Source organism: Balaenoptera ricei, chromosome 7 (assembly GCF_028023285.1).
Source record: "Balaenoptera ricei isolate mBalRic1 chromosome 7, mBalRic1.hap2, whole genome shotgun sequence".
Taxonomy (NCBI): Eukaryota; Metazoa; Chordata; class Mammalia; order Artiodactyla; family Balaenopteridae; genus Balaenoptera; species Balaenoptera ricei.
Genome location: NC_082645.1, coordinates 66,904,734 through 66,930,052, shown reverse-complemented (window position 1 = coordinate 66,930,052; position 25,319 = coordinate 66,904,734). Strand labels below are relative to the sequence as shown.

Genomic DNA, 25,319 nt, shown 5'->3' with positions numbered 1-25,319 from the left:
AGGTAGGAGGATCGGGCACGGCTGCATCAGGAACACAGTAATGTTCAAGGCTTTGTCTCTCCATCTCTTGGAGGAGCTTTCACACATGGCTGGTAGGATGGCCAGTCAGCTACTTCAGGCTCACATTCTACCAACTTAGTAACTCTGGTGAAAGGTCTTTTTAGATAGCTCCCACAGAAAGGACTCTGGAGGAATAGGCCTTTCCAGGCTTGGAACATCTTCCATCCATGAATCACATTTTCGTCCTTGCATCTATCGACCAATTCATAACTGGGGTGGGTAACTCCTGTGAGCTAGCCCTATGTCGTTGCCTTCCCTTGTCAGTGGGTGAGGAAGCAGGGTTGCCCCTTCCTAAAGTCACATATCATGGGTTTCTCACATGAAAGAAGGGTACTATTGACAGAGAAGAAAAGGGCTATTCTATTGGCAAAAAGAAAAAAAACCAACAAGCCTGCCATAGCAACTTAATTTTCTCATTAGTGTTTGTGTGTCTAAGAAAGGAAGAAAAAGTAAAGTCTTCAATAGCAAAAACAAATTATGTCCTATCAAGAGAGAAAAAATACATTTCTTCAATAGTATGAACAATGGTTTTATTTTTGTATTTCAATAAGAACTTGGATATCAGAAGCCTCTTACCAACACCAACTTTAATATTAACCCCTTTGTATGAAATGTGGTAGAAAACAAAGTTGAACATTTTGCATACAAAGTTTCTAGATTTCAGCTGCTTCTTGTACCTTGCAAGTGGTAGGTACTCAATAAAGTTGAGTGAATTAATGGATTATTGTATCACAAAACCATGGAATTCGATGGGACCTTAAAAGTCATCTAGTTAATCTCTTAGATGGTTGTGGAGATCCCTTACAATATCCTGGAGAGTGGACATTGAATACTATTTGAACAATTTCATATGAAAATCCCCACTGTTTTCCTCTTAGGGTGGTTTTTTGCTGTATATTAACATCTTATAAAGTATTTAGAAGCTGATAACATTGAACAAAGGTGCATTCACATTGTTTAATTTCTTTTCTTTTTCTCTCTCCACCCATGCCCCATGCATGTAAAACACAAATAACAAGTTACAATTAAGTTACAAGTTATAATTAAGTGATATCTCAAGTAATATCACCTGCCATGAAACTCAAATGAACAAGCTGGACTTTGTTGGAAATTTGGGGAGGATTCTGGCCAAGGAATTGATTGAAGAAAGAGAGAGAAGGAGGCCACAGGGCATTATTTCAGGAACAGACCCCTCAAGGGCAGCCTTGGAGCTGTCGGAGAGGAAGGCTGCAGTAATGGTAATACTGCGTAGTTGACATCTGGGCCAGTAGCTGGGGGGCTTCCTTGTGGCTGGTGGAAGTGTATTTTCACTGGGGTTACAGAGAAGAGGGAAATGAGGTGTAGCTCATCTGGAAGATAGAAGTACAAAGTATCCCAGAGAAGTATCTTATATTAAGAAACACACACTGTATTGAAGCGGGGGTAGGGATGGGAAACAAACATCCCATTCCTCTTGTATTATTTGTTACCTCTTGTAATGAAAGTTCTTTAGAATGCTGTGTGCTGTGCTTGTTCATTGCAGTATTACTTTTTTCTTGTTATTATTTTTTCCATAGATAAATCCAACATGTAGGCAATCTCTAAATACATCCCAGTTTTGGGTTAACTTGTCTTGTTCTGCTCTTGACTTAAATAGAATACCCTAAAATATTCTCTGAATTTTTGTATGTTTGGTAATTTCAAAACTCTAAAGAAGCCAAAAGAAATTCTGTAGGTTTTAAAACTAGATTTTATGTTCTTCTTTACTTAGGATGTATTTTAAATTACCTGACAGAGAGGGCAAGTTGTGGTTTCAAGAAAACTTCAGAAAATCAGTATTCAGATGTCATCTGTAGGAAAGAAATTTCAGATGGTATCTTCATCCTGACTCTGAAATGTAATCTAATAACCAAAATGCTTGGCAGTAGAATTAGAATCAGATTGAAAGTAAACTGTAATATTTATTAATTCAAAGACTGTTATATTTATAGATAAACACAACTCACCCATCAGCAAATGGCACTTATTCTTAAAAAACTGGTCATTAGTATGGATTGTATGATGAGTTTTTTGTTTTTTTTAAATTTTTTTTAAAAATTTATTTATTATTTATTTATTATTTATTTTTGGCTGTGTTGGGTCTTCATTTCTGTGCTAGGGCTTTCTCTAGTTGCAGCAAGCAGGGGCCACTCTTCATCGCGATTCGTGGGCCTCTCACTATCGCGGCCTCTCTTGTTGTGGAGCACAGGCTCCAGACGCGCAGGCTCAGTAGTTGTGGCTCACGGGCCTAGTTGCTCCGTGGCATGTGGGATCTTCCCAGACCAGGGCTCGAACCCGTGTCCCCTGCATTGGCAGGCAGATTCTCAACCACTGTGCCACCAGGGAAGCCCGTATGATGAGTTTTGAAACAAATTTGTCAGGACAGTTATTAGCATTAGAAGAAATAGCAGGAGATCACTATAAACTTTGATTTAGAATACATTTTATATCAGCATTGGCAATGTGGTTGTGATAATGACAGAACATGTTTGCTTTCACATATGTTTACTTTGTTTTAGTGAGGCATGCCCCATAGATACATAAAAAGGAATATGTTGATATCTTCCTAGTCATTCATACAGTCCTCAGCCCATGGGAACTACAAATCCCAGAATGCATTCTTACTTAAACATGGGTATCAGAAACTAATGGACTCAATTTAATGAGACAATTGGTTTTACCATGAAGTCCAAAATGCTAACTTGAACTTTACAAAACATAGACCTTTGTCAAGTTTGCTACATTTCTACATTCAATTTTAACTAGTAAATGTTTGTACTGTCCATCTCATCTGTATGTGTCATACAATTGTTTTCATACATTAAAAAAAAATAATCATTGCACCATAGGGAACTAGTGTAAAATTTACGGACAAGATGAACAATTGAGAATTTTTCTGAAAGAACAATTCTTTCTAAAATGTATTCTAACATACTTGTTCCTTGGAGGTAGATCACTGTTATTTGGATTAACATTTAAATGTCTTATGTTTTGAAATTCTCACTGGCATGTCATGTAGCCACTTCAATCAGAAATAGCTTTTCGTTTCGTTTTCTATTAGGGGTTTGACGTCATTTTGTTCATTCCTGCAAGGACCTCAATATGTTCTCTATCCAGTGCTTTTCTCTTTTTTTTCTTTTTTACTTAATTTTTGAATTTAATTTATTTTTTTATACAGCAGGTTCTTATTAGTCATCAATTTTATACACATCAGTGTATACATGTCAATCCCAATCACCCAGTTCATCACACCGCTACCCCCATCCCCCTGCCGCTTTCCCCCCTTGGTGTCCATACGTTTGTTCTCTACATCTGTGTCTCAATTTCTGCCCTGAAAACCGGTTCATCTGAACCATTTTTCTAGGTTCCACATCTATGTGTTAATATACGATATTTGTTTTTCTCTTTCTGACTTACTTCACTCTGTTTGACAGTCTCTAGATCCGTCCACGTCTCTAAAAAAGACCCAATTTCGTTCCTTTTTATGGCTGAGTAATATTCCATTGTATATATATACCACAACCTCTTTATCCATTCGTCTGTCGATGGGCATTTAGGTTGCTTCCATGACCTGGCTATTGTAAATAGTGCTGCAGTGAACATTGGGGTGCATGTGTCTTTTTCAATTATGGTTTTCTCTGGGTATATGCCCAGTAGTGGGATTGCTGGATCATATGGTAACTCTATTTTTAGTTTTTTAAGGAACCTCCATAGTGTTCTCCATAGTGGCTGTATCAATTTACATTCCCACTAACAGTGCAAGGAGTTCCCTTTTCTCCACACCCTCTCCAGCATTTGTTGTTTGCAGATTTTCTGATGATGCCCATTCTAACTGGTGTGAGGTGATACCTCACTGTAGTTTTGATTTGCATTTCTCTAATAATTAGTGATGTTGAGCAGCTCTTCATGTGCTTCTTGGCCATCTGTATGTCTTCTTTGGAGAAATGTCTATTTAGGTCTTCTGCCCATTTTCTGATTGGGTTGTTTGTTTTCTTAATGTTGAGCTGCATGAGCTGTTTATATATTTTGGAGATTAATCCTTTGTCCGTTGATTTATTTGCAAATATTTTCTCCCATTCTAAGGATTGTCTTTTCATCTTGTTTATGGTTTCCTTGCTGTACAAAAGCTTTGAAGTTTCATTAGGTCCCATTTGTTTATTTTTGTTTTTATTTCCATTACTCTAGGAGGTGGAGCAAAAAAGGTCTTGCTGTGATTTATGTCAAAGAGTGTTCTTCCTATGTTTTCCTCTAAGAGTTTTATAGTGTCTGGTCTTACATTTAGGTCTCTAATCTATTTTGACTTTATTTTTGTGTATGGTGTTAGGGAGTGTTCTAATTTCATTCTTTCACATGTAGCTGTCCAGTTTTCCCAGCCCCACTTATTGAGGAGACTGTCTTTTCTCCACTGTATATCCTTGCCTCCTTTGACAGAGATTAGTTGACCATAGGTGCATGGGTGTATCTCTGGGCTTTTTATCTTGTTCCACTGATCTATGTTTCTGTTTTTGTGCCAGTACCATACTGTCTCCATTACTGTAGCTTTGTAATATAGTCTGAAGTCAGGGAGTCTGATTCCCCCAGCTCCATTTCTTCCCTAAAGACTGCTTTGGCTATTTGGGGTCTTTTGTGTCTCCATACAAATTTTAAGATTTTTTGTTCTAGTTCTGTAAAAAGTGCCACTGGTAATTTGATAGGGATTACATTGAATCTGTAGATTGCTTTGGGTTGTATGGTCATTTTCACAATATTGATTCTTCCAATCCAAGAACATGGTATATCTCTCCATCTGTTGGTATCATCTTTAATTTCTTTCATCAGTGTCTTATGGTTTTCTGCATACAGGTCTTTTGTCTCCCTAGGTAGGTTTATTCCTAGGTATTTTATTCTTTTTGTTGCAATGGTAAATGGGAGTGTTTCCTTAATTTCTCTTTCAGATTTTTCATCATTAGTGTATAGGAATGCAAGAGATTTCTGTGCATTAATTTTGTATCCTGCAACTTTACCAAATTCATTGGTTAGCTCTAGTAGTTTTCTGGTAGCATCTTTAGGATTCTCTATGTATAGTATCATGTCATCTGCAAACACTGACAGTTTTACTTCTTCTTTTCCAATTTGTATTCATTTTATTTCTTTTTCTTCTCTGATTGCCATGGCTAAGACTTCCAAAACTGTGTTGAATAATAGTGGTGAGAGTGGACATCCTTGTCTTGTTCCTGATCTTAGAGGAAATGTTTTCAGTTTTTCACCATTGAGAATGATGTTTGCTGTGGGTTTGTCATATATGGACTTTATTATGTTGAGGTAGGTTCCCTCTATGCCCACTTTCTGGAGAGTTTTTATCATAAATCGGAGTTGAATTTTGTCAAAAGCTTTTTCTGCATCTATTGAGATGATCAGATGGTTTTTCTTCAATTTGTTAATATGGTGTATCACATCGATTGACTTGCGTATATTGAAGAATCCTTGCATCCCTGGGATAAATCCCACTTGAACATGGTGTATGATCCTTTTAATGTGTTGCTGGATTCTGTTTGCTAGCATTTTGTTGAAGATTTTTGCATCTATTTTCATCAGTGATATTGGTCTATAATTTTCTTTTTTTGTAGTATCTTTGTCTGGTTTGGGTGATGGTGGCCTCATAGAATGAGTTTGGGAGTGTTCTTTCCTCTGCAATGTTTTGGAAGAGTTTGAGAAGGATGGGTGTTAGCTCTTCTCTAAATGTTTGATAGAATTCACCTGTGAAGCCATCTGGTCCTGGACTTTTGTTTGTTGGAAGATTTTAAATCACAGTTTCAATTTCATTACTTGTGATTGGTCTGTTCATATTTTCTGTTTCTTCCTGATTCAGTCTTGGAAGGTTATACCTTTCTAAGAATTTGTCCATTTCTTCCAGGTTGTCCATTTTATTGGCATAGAGTTGCTTGTCGTAGTCTCTTAGGATGCTTTGTATTTCTGTGGTGTCTGTTGTAACTTCTCGTTTTCATTTCTAATTTTATTGATTTGAGTCCTCTCCCTCTTTTTCTTCATGAGTCTGGCTAATGACTTATCGATTTTGTTTATCTTCTCAAAGAACCGGCTTTTAGTTTTATTGATCTTTGCTATTGTTTTCTTTGTTTCTATTTCATTTATTTCTGCTCTGATCTTTATGATTTCTTTCCTTCTGCTAACTTTGGGTTGTGTTTGTTCTTCTTTCTCTAGTTCCTTTAGGTGTAAGGTTAGATTGTTTACTTGAGATTTTTCTTGTTTCTTGAGGTATATAAACTTCCCTCTTAGAACTGCTTTTGCTGCATCCCATAGGTTTTGGATCGTCGTGTTTTCATTGTCATTTGTCTCTAGGTATTTTTTGATTCCCTCTTTTATTTCTTCAGTGATCTCTTGGTTATTTAGTAACGTTTTGTTTAGCCTCCATGTGTTTGTGTATTTTACGGTTTTTTTCCTGTAATTGATTTCTAATCTCATAGCGTTGTGGTCAGAAAAGATGCTTGATATGATTTCAGTTTTCTTAAATTTACTGAGGCTTGATTTGTGACCCAAGATGTGATCTATCTTGGAGAATGTTCCATGCACACTTGAGAAGAAAGTGTAATCTGCTGTTTTTGGATGGAATGTCCTATATATATCAGTTAAATCTATTTGGTCTATTGTGTCATTTAAAGCTTCTGTTTCCTTATTTATTTTCATTTTGGATGATCTGTCCATTGGTGTAAGTGAGGTGTTAAAGACCCCCACTATTATTGTGTTACTGTCGATTTCCTCTTTTATAGCTGTTAGCAGTTGCCTTATGTATTGAGGTGCTCCTATGTTGGGTGCATAAATACTTAAAATTGTTATATCTTCTTCTTGGATTGATCCCTTGATCATTATGTAGTGTCCTTCCTTGTCTCTTGTAACATTCTTTATTTTAAAGTCTATTTTATCTGATATGAGTATAGCTACTCCAGCTTTCTTTTGATTTCCATTTGCATGGAATATCTTCTTTCATCCCCTCACTTTCAGTCTCTATGTGCCCCTAGGTCTGAAGTGGGTCTCCTGTAGACAGCATATATATGGGTCTTGTTGTTGTATCCATTCAGCAAGCCTGTGTCTTTTGGTTGGAGCATTTAATCCATTCACGTTTAAGGTAATTATCGATATGTATGTTCCTATGACCATTTTCTTCATTGTTTTGGGTTTGGTTTTGTAGGTCCTTTTCTTCTCTTGTGTTTCCCACTTAGAGAAGTTCCTTTAGCATTTGTTGTAGAGCTGGTTTGGTGGTGCTGAATTCTCTTAGCTTTTGCTTGTCTGTAAAGCTCTTGATTTCTCCATGGAATCTGAATGAGATCCTTGCCGGGTAGAGTAATCTTGGTTGTAAGTTCTTCCCTTTCATCACTTTAAGTATATCATGCCACTCCCTTCTGGCTTGCAGAGTTTCTGCTGAGAAATCAGCTGTTAACCTTATGGGAGTTCCCTTGTATGTTATTTGTCGTTTTTCCCTTGCTGCTTTCAATAATTTTTCTTTGTCTTTAATTTTTGCCAATTTGATTACTGTGTGTCTTGGCATGTTTCTCCTTGGGTTTACCCTGTATGGGACTCTCTGTGCTTCCTGGACTTGGGTGGCTATTTCCTTTCCCATGTTAGGGAAGTTTTTGACTATAATCTCTTCAAATATTTTCTCTGGTGTTTCTCACTCTCTTCTCCTTCTGGGATCCCTATAATGCGAATGTTGTTGAGTTTAATGTTGTCCCAGAGGTCTCTTAGGCTGTCTTCATTTCTTTTCATTATTTTTTCTTTAGTCTGTTCCGCAGCAGTGAATTCCACTATTCTGTCTCCCAGGTCACTTATCCGTTCTTTTGCCTCAGTTATTCTGCTATTGATTCCTTCTAGTGTAGTTTTCATTTCAGTTATTGTATTGTTCATCTCTGTTTGTTTGTTCTTTAATTCTTCTAGGTCTTTGTTAAACATTTCTTGCATCTTCTCGATCTTTGCCTCCATTCTTACTCCGAGGTCCTGGATCATCTTCACTATCATTATTCTGAATTCTTTTTCTGGAAGGTTGCCTATCTCCACTTCATTTAGTTGTTTTTCTGGGGTTTTATCTTTTTCCTTCATCTGGTATATAGCCCTCTGCCTTTTCATCTTGTCTACCTTTCTGTGAATGTGGTTTTTGTTCCACAGGCTGCAGGATTGTAGTTTTTCTTGCTTCTGCTGTCTGCCCTCTGGTGGTTGAGGCTATCTAAGAGGCTTGATGGGAGGCTCTGATGGTGGGTAGAGCTCTAGAGTACAATTTTTTAATCACAGTGATTTTTGTTTTGATTTCTAATTTGTCTGAGATTAACATTGCTAATCCTCCTTTACTTTTTTGTCTTTGCCTGATATATTTCATCTCCTTATTTTCAAATGTTATGACTTTTCAGTTTATTTTCAAATGTTATGTCTTTTCAGTTATGTCTTTTCAAATGTTATGTCTTTTCAGTTTATTTCAAATGTTATGTCTTTTCAGTTTAGTTTTATGGCTCCAGTAAACATAAATTAGTTGAATTTTTTCCCCTTAATCTGATAATGTTTGTCTTTTAATTGAAAAGTTAACATCCATTTTTTGGGTGTTAACTGATATTTAATCATTTTCCTATCATTATGTTTTGGTTTTTTGTGTGCCCAAATAAATGTGTTCTTATTTCTTTTGTTTTCTTTGTTGTATTTTGCATTATCACATGTTTAGTTTCCGTTTCTGTTGACATTTTAGAATTTATTCATGTTGTTGTTAGTCTATTATATTTTAAAATTGTGCCTTGATTTTGGTGCCAATATCAAGAACAAAACACGAACTGTGGGATCCTTCTTCTATCCCCAAATGAGACAGTTATGGAAGCACATGTTGCCCTTCATCTTCCATATTTTGTTGAAACAATTTGTAGTGTTGGTTACAGATATTCTAATTTTTACATTATGACTATTCACTTTCAAGAACTTACTCATAAATTTACACTAAGCTTCACAAATATATTAACAATAACAACTATTTAGAATAAATAATAAATTTTACTGGGTTCATGTCTCACAATAGTTTTTTCATGATTACTCCTTTCTAGATGTATTCCAGTTAGTTCTCCTTTTTTGAAATGTGAGGTCAACACAGTATTCTGTACCCCTGGGTATGTAGTTGTATTTTTTGTGGGGGGGGGGGCTGTGCCGTGGCATGTGGGATCTTAGTTCCCCAACCAGGGATTGAATCCATGCCCCCTGCAGTGGAAGCATGGAGTCTTAACCACTGGACCACCAGGGAAGTCCCTGTAGTTGTATATTTTTGATAAATCTCTACAGTGTTTGAACAATGTTTAAATGTGGATGTCTTTAGCCTGGCCATGCTCCACAGTTCACCACAATCTCCGTTGCTCCCTCCTGCCTGCTTGATCTACCTGCCTGCACAGCAATTTGTGTTTATAAATTCTCTTCTAGACCTTCCTAGAGTGCATATAATTTCAAAAATCCAAATGTTTAAAATATGATCCCAAGTTCTTACATTGAGTGACACTCTGCCTTTTCTTGCCTGGACTTAGGCTTTGGAAGACCGAGTATGGGAACTCCTGCAGGAAGCAGACAAGACGGCTCAGGAGAACAAGGATCAGAGCCAGGTCTATGATGCCATGGCCAAAACTCTGGGTGAAGCATGGGCAGCCCTGGTCTCCATGCTTGAGAGAAGGAGGGAGCTTCTCAGGTTGACCTCTGAATTTTTTGAAAATGCCTTGGAGGTTTGTGTTTAAAAAAACTTTTTCCTTCTCCACATCAGAGCACTCCTGAAAATGTTTTCTTTCTGCAAATAGACATTGTAGTCAGTTCAAAAAATGGTAGAATAACCAAGACATATACATTTAATTTTTAATTTTCAAAAAATAAAATTGTTAATATTTTAAATGTAGGCCTTCAAACAAAAACTAAGTACAGTTAATTAAAATTGATAAATATTAAGTAAAAATGGGATCTTTTACCCATAAGTCATTTTCATATATTTCCCTCTTTAGATAATAGTAATACAATTACTAAATCAAATAATTACCCCGAGGATAGGATTACTAGGAAATGCTGGTCTAGCATGTTCTTGTTAACTGACAGTTGGAGGATACAATTTCTTCTACTGCTTATGAAAAGGAAATTGCAGAATATTCCATAGAATGTTTGACTTGTAAGCATAGTATATGATAGAGTACTTTCCTAAGGCATATAGTTGAGTTTCCATAGTTTGAGCTCCTTAAAATATAAGGGAAGGAAAAAGTCCTGGGCCTAAGTTTTTTTGAGGAACCCAATTTCAAAATGTGAGACTCAAAGAACATTATCAAAAGAGGTGTTATATTTAGTGTAAGATACTTATTGGAAATTTCACTTTTAACTTCTCTGTCAAGTGACAGTACATTCATTTTGATGTGAAAGCACTGCTTCATTATGATAAAGCACTAGCTTTGAAAAATATGACATTTCCAAACTGAAAATTCAGGACTTAAATCCAAAATAATGAAGGAAAGAAGATTAGTAATAGAACATTAAAATTGAGGTAGACAATTTCATGCATCATGAACTCGTTTAAAAGTTAAAAGGAGGAGCAAAAATCTTATTGTAACTTTCAAGGTTTGTTTTTCACAATTTGAACACTGAAGTCCAACTCACAGATCATCTCGGGGAAAAGTTCCACACACAGTTTTCTTTCCTGAAAAGAAATAAACCAAGCAAAATACACCTACAAGGGTCTAATTATAGATACATCTGATTCATTTCATCTTAGTAGGTGGGGTATAAGTATTAGTGCCCTTGAAATTCAGGTCATTTGAGCATAGGAAGTTATCTTTTTTTAATCATTAAGTCCAATGTTTGTTTCTCACTGGGTAGGAGCATTAATACTAGCTGATTTTCTATATGATGAGAAATGACTTCCAGATATTACATGAAATAAAAGGAAGTATAAGTCAACCCGTAATTCAACCCAGCACTCTGATTCCTCTTGAAAAGATGAAGTTTCATATATTATCCTCCTTCCAATTTTGTGGACTACTTCATACTTAGCTGATGGAAAACTCCTACGTGATTTTCCCTGCCCCTTGTGTATGCCAAAGCAATTTTCATTAGTATTAAAAAAAAAAAAGAATGAGAGTGAAATTAAGAATAGTGTCTTTGAAAAGTGTCCCCTTGTTGCCACTTCTATCCTGTACTAACTGCAGAAAGAAGAAAAGTAGGGAAAAGAAAATATCCCCGAGATAAAAGTTAATAGAACTTGAAGGAAGCTTTTTCTGAGTAAAGCATTGTTTATTTATTGGTTTGTTTTTTAAAAAGTGTCAAACCAGTTGAAATAGAGGTATAAGTTACACAGTGACTCCAAAACTTCTTGTAGTGATCTACAGGGAAAACCAGACTACCCACCAGGGTTTTGTTTTATTCTTTTTCTTTGAAGTTTCTCTTCAAAGAATGTCTTTAAATTCAACTATTAGAAATAGAATGAATTAGAGATGTAAACGATATGTAGATAGGATCCACTTACTGAACTATGTGCACGCAGGAGTTCTTTAGAAATACAAAATGACTTCTTATTGCGTGGTTGATAGTACAAGATGGCTTCAGGCTCACAGGCTTCTCAAACACTGTGCTTCAATTTAGAAACAGTGTCCACAAGTGACAGTGGCTGGTGTCCATCTGCTGGTTCTAACAGGATGGTAGAAGCCTTCTCTGCATTTCAAAAGGGGATGTGCTCATCAGTTGCTCTCTCATCTTTTCAGGCCATTTATAACTGGATTTTATATGGCTATTGTAATAATCAAAATATAGTAAATCTTGTTAATCAAATAGTCACATAAAAATATTAAATATCACTAAATCCAAAGATGAGAGTTTGGATAAAACTTGAAAAAAGGTGACTAGCACTGTGATAGGCTTCTGTGTCTTTCTCACTGATACTTCACCTTTATGAGTTTATTCTACACCTGATCCAAAGGTGAATGTGTTGATTTAAATGCTCTTATAAATGATAATAATTTCCTTTGAACCATAGTGCTAAAACAAACCAGTTATTTGTCTACTACTATGGATATACTGTACTAGCATAACCAAGTATATTTTGCCCTTTTCTAAAATTTGTATCTAAGGTTATTCCCCTGAGAATTTTGACATCACTTCAAGCATCTATCTCCCTTTCGTACTTCCTCTATGGAGAAACACAAAAAGAGAGACTGGTCATGTTCCTTACCACTTAGGGTGTCAAATTGCTCTTCCTTTTTTTCTTGAAACAGAGGAGAAATTTTCCATTTTTCATTCTTGCTATATCTAATTTCATTTTTATTTCTATAAAAGTACATAAATCATTGACAAAAATGCAAACAAAATTATAAGTTATAGATTTAAAAGCTAAAAGTTTACCACCCCTCACCTATCCCTAATCCTATTCATTCTCCTAAAGGTAACCCTTTGCTATGTATCTTTTTGCACCACTCTCTGTACAAATATATGTATTTTTGCTTTGTATAAGAAATAGGATTACACATTACTTCTCGGCACTTGGGCTAAAATCAGGTGTAGAGATGGGATTAGACTATGTATTATTTTGAAACTTACATTTTTTAGTTCTAGGTCTAATTACAGAGAAAAAAATGAACTATATTTCAACCTCAAGTGGATTCTTAAGTTAAATTTACTAATAATTATGTAGGTTACTGGTTAACTAAACTTTTGTTGGTTTCTTTTAACAAACTTTCTGGTTGTTCTTTGAGAAACTGCTTTAGGATGTTGACAGTGGCTGTATTTGCATTATGGGACACAATAATTTTAGTTTAAAATTTCAATACACATTAGAACAGTAAACAAATTGGTTTATTTCAGCATAGGTAACGTATTTCCTGGTATGAAAAAAATGCAAAGGAAAGAGAAGAAAGTTCTTATCCCAGTACTTTGTAAACTGACTACATGCAAACACACAACCTCATACAAACACGTGAGCCAGCACATGCTCACACAAACACACAGCTTATCACACAAGCACATACACAATCAGCTAGGCCATTAATTCATGAAAAATGTTTACAAATAACTAAAAGTGGCACAGTGTTTTTTAGTTTTTCATCTGTCTTTCCCCTGCATTTCTGTTGTAGTTTGCCATTAAAATAGACCAAACGGAAGATTTCCTCCAGAACACTCAGGAATTTGAGAGTGCCGAGTCCTTGAAATCACTCCTTCAGCTTCATGAACATCATACCAAAGGCAAGAACTATCTCTTCCTCACATAAGCTTTTAAAGGTTTTAAAGCTGTTAATATGAGAATGCTCATGCATGACAGTATATTTTTAATTTATCTGATTATGTATACCTCAACTTGTTCTAAGTAAGGTTAAATAAAGCTTTATTTCTGGTCATATTCTGCAAGAAAGAACTGGTTGTAAATGATTCTCAGGGCCGGTAGAGGAAGAGCCTCTGGGAGGTTCAGTTATGCAGTCTGCTAGATCTTAGTTCCTGAGGAGGAGCCATTTCCACCTCGCTCATCCTTACATATCCTCAGCATCTAGCGAGGTCTAGGCACTTGGTGTATCCTCATGAAATATTCTTTTTTTTTATAAAGTTTTAATTAATTAATTAATTTTATTTGTTTAATTTTTTGGCTGCGTTGGGTCTTCATCGCTGCACGCGGGCTTTCTCTAGTTGTGGCGAGCAGGGGCTACTCTTCGTTGCGGTGCATGGGCTTCTCATTGCGGTGGCTTCTCTTGTTGCAGAGCACGGGCTCTAGGCACGTGGGCTTCAGTAGTTGTGGCACGTGGGCTCAGTAGTTGTGGCTTGTGGGCTCTAGAGCGCAGGCTCAGTAGTTGTGGTGCATGGGCTTAGTTGCTCCGCAGCATGTGGGATCTTCCCAGACCAGGGTTCAAACCCGTGTCCACTGCATTGGCAGCGGATTCTTAACCACTGCGCCACCAGGGAAACCCCTTATGAAATATTTCTTGATTGAATAAATGGTTGAATTCAGTGACTGTTCCTTCTAAGGATCAGGAAGTGAAGGTCACCCTTCCAATAACAGCTCTGAAGAAGGAAATTTTCTTTCACTATTGGAGTTTTTAAAAAAAAGGATTAGTGAACTTTTTCCAGATAAAAATCTAATAAAACACTATATAAAATTATTTTCAACTCCCCCCGAAACAACTGTAAAGATAGTCTAGTTGTTAACCAACAATTTGTATGCTGGGCCTTTTCCACCAGAATTTGGGCTGGACCAGGGCTGCAGTAGGAAAGGCATTTGTGGAAGACCACCTGTTTACTGTAATCTTTTTCCGTGAAAGCAGATTAGATAAATAGATAGGAACAATCACTTCTTTTCTTCCTAATGGGTTCTTCCAATTATTACTGCCAAATAGAGCTGAGTACAAGTGATGGCTTCCTGAATTCATTTGTCTTAGTTCTAACTCACCTTCTAGCTTCCAAACCTGATCATGCTAGACAGGGACAAAAGGTGTTTTTAAAGCCACAAATAGATTGTGTTTATATCACCCTCCAAAGGACCCTAGATAGTAGATCATTATTTTTCTAAAACTCAAAGATTAAAGGACTCAATCTTTCCTGTGTAAATTTGTTGAGATCTGACTACATATATACCTATAATTTTAACAGATTACTGTTCTGTAGGACCTGTCACTAACAGGGGTTATAAACAGCATCAAAAGTATCAGCATTAGAGCAGCGGCCTGCCCATTTTTATACAGCGGCAGTAATCTAGCTGGGCCCAAAGTGGGTAAACAGAAGCACATGAAATTCCTCCTAGGAGACTGGAAAGTGACTTGAGTCCAGGCCTCTGAGATGGGTTCTGTGGCCTCAATTCAATCTTCATCCCACCAACAAGATCATCACAAAGCAATTTCACCTCCAGAAACCTGACAGTGACTGATGCTTTTGGTTCAGTACTGAGGCAGTCACATGAAAGCATTTTCCAGAGGGACCAGAGGGGGAGGTTGTGGAAGTAGGGACTTTTCCATAAATATTTGGGGATGCAGCTGAAGCAGGGAATGCTTAAATGCTGTTGTTAATGTTGGCTCCTTCAATTACTAGGATCTGTGACTCAGTGAGCCAGTTTTCATGGGGCACATGCTGCTCTGTCTGGAGGGCTTAGGCTACAGGGCCCTGGCATCCAGCTGATGGTGGGACCAATGCCCTGCCTTTCAGGGGAGTCCACGGGGCCTCCTCTTAATCTAGAAAGATGGATAACAGTGCTAGCCAAAGACAGGAAACATAGTTTATTTTTGTGATGACAAAATATTCTTCCATCCTGGTGGCGTGTTTATCATGACATTTTTGTGTCCCTCTGTGTGATACGTGAAGCACAGGGATTGCAGGAGACTCTAGCCAGGATATTTGGCTCCCAATTCATATGCCCAAGGGTAGCTTCAAGGGCTTTGTTTTCATAATATGGGAGTCGGTGAAATTTATTAATCAACTAATTCAGTGGAATATGATTAAGATTACCTGATTTGAAATACATATTCAAGAACAAAACTCTGATTTTCAGTTAAGGATGTCATTTCTGTCTTAGTTCATTTAGGATGCTCTAACAAAATACCACAGATTAGGCGGCTTATCAACAACAGAATTTTATTCCTCCCCGTTCTGGAGGTTGGATGTCTGAGATCGGGGTGCAATATGGTCCGGTGAGGGCCCTCTTCTGGGTTGCAGACTTCTCATTGTGTCCTCACATGGCAGAAGGGGTTAGGGAGCTCTGTGAGGTCTCTTTTATAAGAACACTAATCCCATTCATGAGAACTTCATCCTCATGACCTAGTCACCTCCCAAAGGCCCCACCTCCTAATGTCATCACATTGAGCATTAGGATTTCAACATATGAATTTTAGGGGGACACACATTCAGATCACAGCAATATCTATTATCTTTAAATTTAAGGAAATAAATTATAGCTTTTACTACAGCTAGCAATTATCATAAGTGTCTGAGATGTTGATCAGTGAGTAGCACAAAATGTGAATGTTAGGATAATGAAGGTTAATAATATGACTGGAAAAACTATAATCAAACTTATCCCTAATGTTCATGGTATTTCAATTTATGTCAAAATCTATACTTTTTTCTTCTTCAGCAATGCTAAGGCTATGTTGCATGTCAGAGACTTATTCTGTAGCATTTCAGAGATCAGAACCAGGATGAATGGGTTGAAGGTATTACCCTCTGGAAAGTTACAGAATACGTTCATTCCCTCCACTATGAGACAGTCCTTGAAATAGTTGAAGACTAACGTGTCCTCTCTAGTCTTCTCTCCTTTGGGTGCAACATGCCTAGTTAATTAAAGTCTTTTCCAGCAAACATAGTTTCCAGACTACTTATCAGACTGGTTGCTTTCAATTCAACAACACATAATTAAACAATATTTTCTGAACCCGTGCCAGGTAAGAAAACCAGAGTCATGTGTGTTGAAAGAGTACATGGCCCTTGTCCTCAGGAAGCCTACAATTTGATGGGGCATGTATACATTTATTGGTGAATTCTCTCTGTTCTTTCTGTGGGTCCCTCTGTTACACCACCCAGCACACTGTGTAGTAATAATTTATTGCCCTGCTCTTCATCACCAGATTATGAGACTCTGGAGGACTGGGATTATTACATCTCTGAATCTCCAAGGTTTAGAATAACATCCAACTCAAAGTATGTTTACTGAGTGTTATTTGTATATAATCCCAATTTAAGACTCAGTAGCAGATGCAAAATGAGCAATAAACAAGGTACTACAGGGACATTAAGGAGGAGAAAATTGGTTCTAAGCCCTGAAGAATCACAATTGCACCTTCCAGTTTTCCAATGGCCTTCTTAAAATGAACATAGTGCCTAAGAAGCTTCCTCACAGGAATAATCATATTATTACTTCCTTTTTCTTAGATGTTCTATGTATATTTTAAATGCAGCTGAGATATAGGTACTTTGGGGTCTATTATACTATTTTCTCTATGTTTGTGTATATTTTAAAATACCCATGAATGAGTTTAAGAAATACCATCTCAAAAAAAAAAAAAAAAAGAAATACCGTCTCATTGAGTAATATTTGGAATATTTAAAAATGTATTTGGAAGAAATAGCACCCATGTTCCCAGTGTCAAAATGTGACCTTGATGCTTTTTAGAAAATACTCATTTGGAAAGGTTATTTAGAAAGCTATAAATTCACTTTGACTTGTGTACATCCCTCATTTATCCATCTTAAGTTTGTTATTTATACTTAATATTGATGACAAACTGTAAAGTTATTAATATAAAGTATACTTTAATATTATTTTTTTGATATAATTTACAATTAAAACAGTTAAACAACAAAAATTTATTGACTATTTACTAGCCTTACATCACAAGGTATTATGTCATAAGTAGGGTTTGTATATGGAGAAAAATACAGTCATTAAAATAAATGCACTGTAGAGATTTTGTATTTCTTGAAGTTCATGATATATCTAGATAGTTTACCCTTGAGGAAAAATACATCACTTTGCACGATCAACTGATGGAATAAATAGCTAGGAAAGCATAAACAGTAAAAAAAAAAAAAGTGAGATATAAGAAGCTGACAGAGGAAACTTAGAGAACAATTGATACACTTTAAGCACCACTGTAGTAGCAGGTAACAGACTGACCATAGGCGGGGTGCATTTTTACACGTTAACTTGGGCTCAGGAGGCTGCATGCCTGCTGGTACCATGGTGGTGGTTATACCATTTTGGCAAAAGTTGAAACGGAAAACCAGAAAAAGATTGCAAATGGAAATTTTGGCTAATTATATGTATTTTGTGGGGATTAGAACAGGTTGGCCTGACCCATTGTCAGTCTGCAATACCCTGAGCATGGAAAGCTTTGCTTCCCTCTTTCATTTGAAAAGTCTACTGTGAAAGAGGTAGTTAATGAAAGGAAGAAAAGAAGTACTATGTGGAAACCCCGCCACCTGCCCATACTTCCCGTGTGTGTGTGTGTGTGTGTGTGCGCGCACGTGTGTGTGTGTGTATGTATGTATGTAACTGTTCACAATATCATAACACATTCTTGAATGTAAAGGAAATATGTATACCTACATATGGAGAATCAGTTATACTGATGATTACATTAAGACTCTACAAATCAAAACTCTTCAGTTTGATAGCCAAGGACTTCTATAACTTGTTTTCACCTCATTTTCAAGTTATTTCTTTCCCTTCCACATAAGAATTTTTTCTAGACAGATAGGTTTTTTCTGCCTCTGTCCCTCTCATCTTGTTCATGTTTGTTTCCACTTCTCCTTTTAAGAGATTTACTTTAATTTGAATGCTCTCCCTGACTTTTCTTCTTCTGCTTGACTTATCCCATTCCCTGTCCTGCTTCCAAGAATATGGTTGTTTTTGTTGTTTGTTTTTTTGTATTATTAATCCTCAATCAAATTGCCCTGTGCACCTAATCACACCTTTCTTACTCTGAGCAGATAGCACCATCTAATACTTTATTGGACAGATCTAGGTCATATGGCATGAACTGTTTGAAATTCTTTCCTTTTTATCTCAAAATATCCCTTGACAGCATCTTCCCTTATCTCAGTCTCTCTTCATCTCTCAAAAAAAGGTGTCAGTTTAAAGAGACAATCGACCCAAATACCATAGTCATTGCTGTGTTGTTTAACTGTCAGATGCTAGAATGCTAAAGAGAGTGCCACAGCGCAGTGGGAAGAACACTGAGCTACTAACCAGAATGCATGGCTTTTAGCACTGATAAGTCCATTTCTAATAGTGTGACATACTTATTTTCTGGGTGTTCTTCATAGTTCTCCCATCTAAAAATAAAAAGCAGTGTATTCAACCCTGCTGATAGTCTATCCTTTTTTTTTCTTCTAACAACAAATGTCTCAAAGATTGTCCTTTCCTGTTGATTGCACTTCATCACTGCCTTTCCACTTCTCAACCTGGTAACTTGGCTTCTGTTTCTATCACTTACCCATCACAAAACCCCAAGTCTTCCCAACATCTCTTTTTTTACATCTCTGGCAGACTGCTGATCTCTAGCACCTATAGCTCTAATTCTTCCCCCTCTTTTAATACATTTGATTTCATTCTAGCATATACAAAATTATCGAATACCTCCCCTGTGCCAGTCACTATGCTAGCGCTGAGGATACTGTCACCGTCCCTGTCCTCATATTTGCATTGGAGCCTAGTGGCAAAGACAGATTTTAGTCAGCTAACCCAATGCATAAATGTAGAACTATAGCTGTGATAACAGCTGTGAATGAGAGGAACATCGTGCTATGAGAACACTTAATAGGGGGATTTGGTCCAGTCTGCTTTGTCCTTTGAGGAATTGACAATTGACTAAGACCTGAAGTGTGAGTAGAATAAAGATGGAGAAGGAATGTGTTGAGGAGAATGGCATCCCTGGCAGAGAACGCAGTAAAAAGTCCTGGGGCAACAAGGAGTATACCATGTGTGAGGTATTTAAAGAAGATATGGATGGAGGTAAAGAGATTGAGACAATCTGAAAGGGAAAATAGGGACCAGACCATGCCAGAACTGAAATCATGTTAAGGGGTCTGTCCTTAATTCTAAAACACTGGGAAGCCATTGGGGTGTATGTGTGAGAGAGAGAGTGTTTAGAAATGATCTTTCTAATATATGGAGAATGGATGAAATGGATTGGAGAGGAGATGCAATTAAGAGGTGACTGGACAAATCCAGGAAACAGATGACGTTTTCTGGCTTATGGGGAATGGATAGTTTCCCAAGGGCTCTTCCAATGGATCCCCAAGTGAGGTTGGGGATCCTCAAAGTGCTACTTTCAACTCCCCCGTCTATACTGTCTCCCTTGATAGTCCTTCAGTTTTCAGACTTAAGCTTCCGTTTCTACCAGATGTTGCCCATACCAATAATGCTGTCTACTCCAGAGAGCGCAAACCGGTGGCCCATTTGCCAGAGAGCCATGTTTTGTTGATCCTTCAGTATTTTTTAATTTAAAAAATACCAATTACAAAACATTTAAAAATCAGAAGCTTTCGCATAAAAATCCGTGTTTATAATTCTTTAGAAATTGGAAGCCCCATCAACACTGACCTTGTATTCCCTCATGTCCACAGTTGGTCAGCACTGGGTGACAGCAGATCCTGTGAGACTGGGCATGTATTTTCCACTTTGCCGTAGTCCCTGACGTCTGGGTACCTGGCCCGCATATTCACTGAGCTTTTGTTTGGTTACTGCAGGCATTAGCCTTTAAACCTCAGATTTAGTCCAGTCACCTCAGGATGTAGAGTGCTACAAGGAGAGTAGGCACCTTAACCAACATATCACCACTAAAAACCAACTGAACCAGTGCCCAAATCTCACAGTCTTTCCACTCCCCTGTACTGATTTATGCCATCACTGAACTTCAGCATCCTACCATTTGGCAGTTAGCTCCGTAGCAGTTGTTAGGCCAAGGTATTTGACCAATTGTATTGGAGGCATTTTATGTTTACACATTTGAATTCCTTATTTTTAATAGAAGGTTACATATATTTTAAATTATATGATGAGTCCAAATATTACTATATAAAAACTTGCTCATATCACTATCCTTTTTTCTAATTTTCTTCTAGAACTCTTAGAACGATCTCTAGCCCTTTTAAACAAAAGTCAACAACTCACTGACTTCATAGAAAAAATCAAGTGTGATGGACCTAATGTGAATCCCGAGATGATTCAGGGAGCTCAAAACAGCTGCCTGAAGATTGACAGTCTTCTTGAACTTCTCCAAGACAGGAGACGGCAATTAGACAAGTACCTGAAGCAACAGCAGCAGGAATTGAGTCAGGTTCTGCAGATATGTCAGTGGGACCAACAAGAAAGTCAGGTAACCCAAAGGGGCACTGATGGTGTCCTGACCTTGTCTAATGAAGTTTGCTTGTTATGTGGATGAGCCATTTCCTGGGGCAGCTTTTCAGTCATCATGGTCAAATCTTTTGGTCTTTGATTCAGACTACCAAGTTGTTTTCCCAAGCAAGTAATATAAAAACAAAGATTTTATTTCTTCTCATTATAATACTGATTTTTTAAATGGGAGAATACCCGCTAGCAGTTTTGAAAATGACTAGGTTTTGTTGTTGGATTCTCTTTCGTGCTTCTGTCCAGGTCACTACCTTTAGTTACATTTCTTTGAAATTCTGAAAAGTTCATTGCAATTTTCTTGAATGTTGGGGAGGCATGATGCTGCTAATGCCAGTGAAAAGTCTGTCAGCCCGAAATAGAGATAATGTTCTTAGAAGAGTAGCCTGGCACCAATGAAGAAATATGACCTTGGCCTATGTCTGGATGCTCAGTGGTTAGAGGGCTTTGGGGTGGGAGGTTGATGAGTTTGCAGGCTTGTTAGAGCTCATTACTCAGACTGCAGGCCCAGCTCTGGTCAGTTGTCAATGTGCTTGCTATGCGTTCCTTGTGTCCCAATCACTTGAGAGTAAGAGTGGATAGAACTCTCTTTGCAAACCCCCAACTCAAATAGGTAGGATATTTATGGCTATATTTATAACTGCCCCAAGCCCATGCTTTAATCTGTACAGATTAACTGGAGGGAATTTTCAGAGAGAAATGATGTGGAAGGACATCTCCTGGTCCGGATGCATAGGAAAGGGGTCTCTTCATATAGTTTATATTATTGCTCTGATCCGAACTGGAAAGATAGACATACAGCTGGTAGCAAATATGAGTCCAGGAGAAACTGGTTCTTTCAAGCTGGAAAAATGAGGATTTAAATGATTAACCTTTCAACTTATACTTATTGAGTACCTACTATGTACCCAGATCCTATTATAAGTACTAGGGATACATAACACACAAGATAAAGTCCTTTTCTCCAGGAATTTTCCTTCTAGTGCATTTTCTCATCCTCAGCTCTATTGATAGCCAGTGCTAGGTAATTCCTTTGGGGAGGCTGTCCTGGGCACTCTAGGGTGTTGAGCAACATTCCTGGCCTCTACCCACCAGATGCCAGTAGAATATACTCTAGTTGTGACAACCAAAAAAGGTCTCCAGACATTGCTGACTGTCCCCTGGGGGCCAAAATTACCCCCAGTTGTGAACCACTGTTCTAGTGTGATGAGAAAGGCCTATGATAAACAAATGAACAATGACAAGTGCCATAAAGAAGATCAACTAGGGCAGTAATTTTGACTTGTGTTGGTCTACTTTTAATCAGAGAAGGAATCACAGAAGGCCTCTCTGAGGAGGTGACATAGAGCAGACACCCAAATGCAGACACCTCCAGACATACAGTCGGCTTGCATTTTGTCATCTCCTCCTTTAAGTCACTATATACTTTCCAACCCACCTCCACCTTCAGCCCTTTTGTCTTGACTGCTACCATTCACTGTCCTGCTTCTTCTGTGCTTTGCCTGCCAAGCCATAGCACCTCCCCAATTTAGTTCTTCCCCCACCCCACCTTCATATGCTCATTACCCAGAATACTATTATCCAATGCAATAGTCTTTAACTGATGATTCTGGCATAACAAAGGAGAACTAATGCTCAGGACAAGAATAAACTTAAAGTTGTTTATCAGACAACTATTTCCAAAGTGCCTTGTTCTCCGTATCATATGGCACTCTCTCCCTCTCTTTCTCTCTCTTCGTCCTTTTCTCTCTCCCCTAATCCTGACCTGACACCATGTTCCCAGAGCTGCTGTCCCCTTAAAAAGAACCTTCCTCTTATTTCTTTCTATTGAATTCATAACCCCCAACCCCTGCCTCTAGTGCTTCCAAGAATACACTAAAAACTCCTCTTACTTCATCATACAGAGTAGTTTATCCCTTTTAAACCATGACCTCTCTTATCCAGAGACATTCTATCTGCAAAGAGGCTTCCCAAACACAGGACAATTTCCCAAGATTGAAAAAGCAGCTACAGTAAGTTTTATTTATTTAGTTTTAAGGTAGTAATTTTGCCATTCTGCTTCAAGACTGTGGCAATACTCATCCACTTATCCTCTGCAGTAAAAAAAAAAAAAAATCACATGAAGATTCAAAATGAACTATCTAATCCAGTCATATGCTTGAGGGAGATCTAGATACCTTGCCAACCCTAGAATCAGAAAGATGATTTGATAATAACTAAAGTAAGGTATTACAGAAGGTTTTTGACTAGGTGAGTTTTCTAACTTACGGGGTCTCATGTTTTGGTGGAAGTGTGTGCTCTTCTTTTGAGGGAGTGCTTTTTTAAATAGAATTTATTTTTTAGAGCAGTTTTAGATTCACAGAGAAATTGAGTGGAAAATACATGGTACCCTCTGTTCCCACACGTGCACAGCCTCCCCCATTGTCAGCATCCCCCATCAGAGTGGGACATTTGTTACAATTGATGAACCTGCATTGACACATCATAATCACCCCCAATCCATAGTTTACACTAGGGTTCACTCTTGGTGCAGTACATTCTATAGGTTTGAAAAAATGTGTAATGACATGTATCTACCATTGCAGTATACAAAATAATTCTACTGCCCTACATATCCTCTGTTCTCCTCCTTTTCACCCCTCCCTGCCTAATTCTTGGCAACAACTGATCTTTTTACTGTTTCCATAGTTTTGCCTTTTCCAGAATGTCATATAACTGAAATTGTACAGTATGTAACCTTTTCAGATTGTCTTCTTTTGCTTATTAATATGCATTTAAGATTCCTCCATGTTTTTTCATGGCTTGATAACCGTTTCTTTTTAGTGCTGAATAATATTCCATTGTCTGGATGGACCACAGTTTATTTACCCAGTCACCTACTGAAGGACGTCTTGGTTGCTTCCAAGTTTTGGCAATTATGAATAAAGCTGTTATAAGCATCCATGTGCAAGTTTTTGTGTGGACATAAATTTTTAATTCATTTGGATAAATACCAAGGAACACAATTGCTGGATGATATATGCTAAGAGTATATTTATAAGAAACAGCCAAACGGCCTTCCAAAGTGGCTGTACCACTTTTGAAAGAGAGTTTCTGTTGCTCCACATCCTTGTCAGCACTTGGTGTTATCAGTGTCTTGGACTTTGGCCACTCTGATAGGTGCATAGTGGTACCTCATTGTTATTTTAATAAATCTCATCTTTAAATTGGAAATAACAACACTTAATTCACAGAGTTAGAATAAGGATTAAATGGAATAACATGTGTAAAACATGTAGTACAATGCCTACCATTTTAAAAGATGCTTAATAAATATTAGTTTCCTTGTCCTCCCTCTGCTTGGTTAAACCTTACAACTTACGAATTCTTTCTTATTCGGTTCCTATTCTTTCCCCTGGGTTTAGCATTACTGTTGTTATACGTGTCTAAGTTTCTTAATACTGTTTAGTTTTTGGAGGCTGCCATAGGTATAGTAAGGCTTTAAGATGCACAGTTGTGGTTAAAAGAACCAGGCTTTCACTTAGACTCTACTCCTAATAGTCTAGAACCAAAATCAATTTAGTAATAATCTTAAGGATAAATATTATTTTAAATAAAATTGGTCAATTTCAGAAATATACAAACAGCTCATACTGCTCGATATCAAAAAAACAAACAACTCCATCAAAAAATGGGCAGAAGATCTAAATAGACATTTCTCCAAAGAAGACATACAGATGGCCAACAGGCACATGAAAAGATGCTCAGCATCGTTAATTATTAGAGAAATGCAAATCAAGACTACAAATGAGGTATCACCTCATACCGGTCAGAATGGCCATCATCAAAAAGTCTATAAATAATAAATACTGGAGAGGGTGTGGAGAAAAGGAAACCCTCCTACACTGTTGCTAAGAATGTAAATTGGTGCAGCCACTATGGAGAACAGTATAGAGGTTCCTTAAAAAACTAAAAACAGAGATGCCATATGATCCAGCAATCCCATTCTTGGGCCTGTATCAGGAGAAAACTATGATTCAGAAAGATACATGCACCCCAGTGTTCATTGCAGCACTATTTACAGTAACCAAGACATGGAAGCAATCTAAATGTCCATCGACAGATGAATGGATAAAGAAGATGTGGTACATATACATAATGGAATATTACTCAGCCTTAAAAAGAATGAAATAATGCCATTTGCAGCAACGTGGATGGACCTAGAGATTATCATGCTAAGTGAAGTAAGTCAGACAGAGAAAGACACATATCATATGGTATCACTTATATGTGGAATCTAAAAAAATGATACGAATGAACTTATTTACAAAACAGAAATAGACTCACAGACAGAAAACAAGCTTAACGGTTACCAAAAGGGAAAGGTGGGGGAGGAGGGATAAATTAG

The 25,319-nt window shown here is 37.4% G+C and overlaps 1 protein-coding gene across 6 annotated transcripts in view; it reads left to right on the top strand.

The window, feature by feature from the left end:
- The window catches only part of CCDC141 (coiled-coil domain containing 141), a 211,978-nt gene that overhangs the window by 42,242 nt on the left and 144,417 nt on the right, over positions 1–25,319 (top strand). For 5 of the 6 annotated variants that reach the window (XR_009504236.1, XM_059928228.1, XM_059928227.1 and 2 more), the window contains 3 exons: positions 9,615–9,806; positions 13,182–13,290; positions 20,647–20,900. Coding sequence is in view for 5 of the 6 variants with exons in the window: in XM_059928228.1 (XP_059784211.1) it covers positions 9,615–9,806; positions 13,182–13,290; positions 20,647–20,900 (555 nt within the window). In the remaining variant the exon portion in view is untranslated. The remainder of the gene's footprint in view (positions 1–9,614; positions 9,807–13,181; positions 13,291–20,646; positions 20,901–25,319) is intronic. The other variant, XM_059928230.1, reaches the window with a different exon arrangement.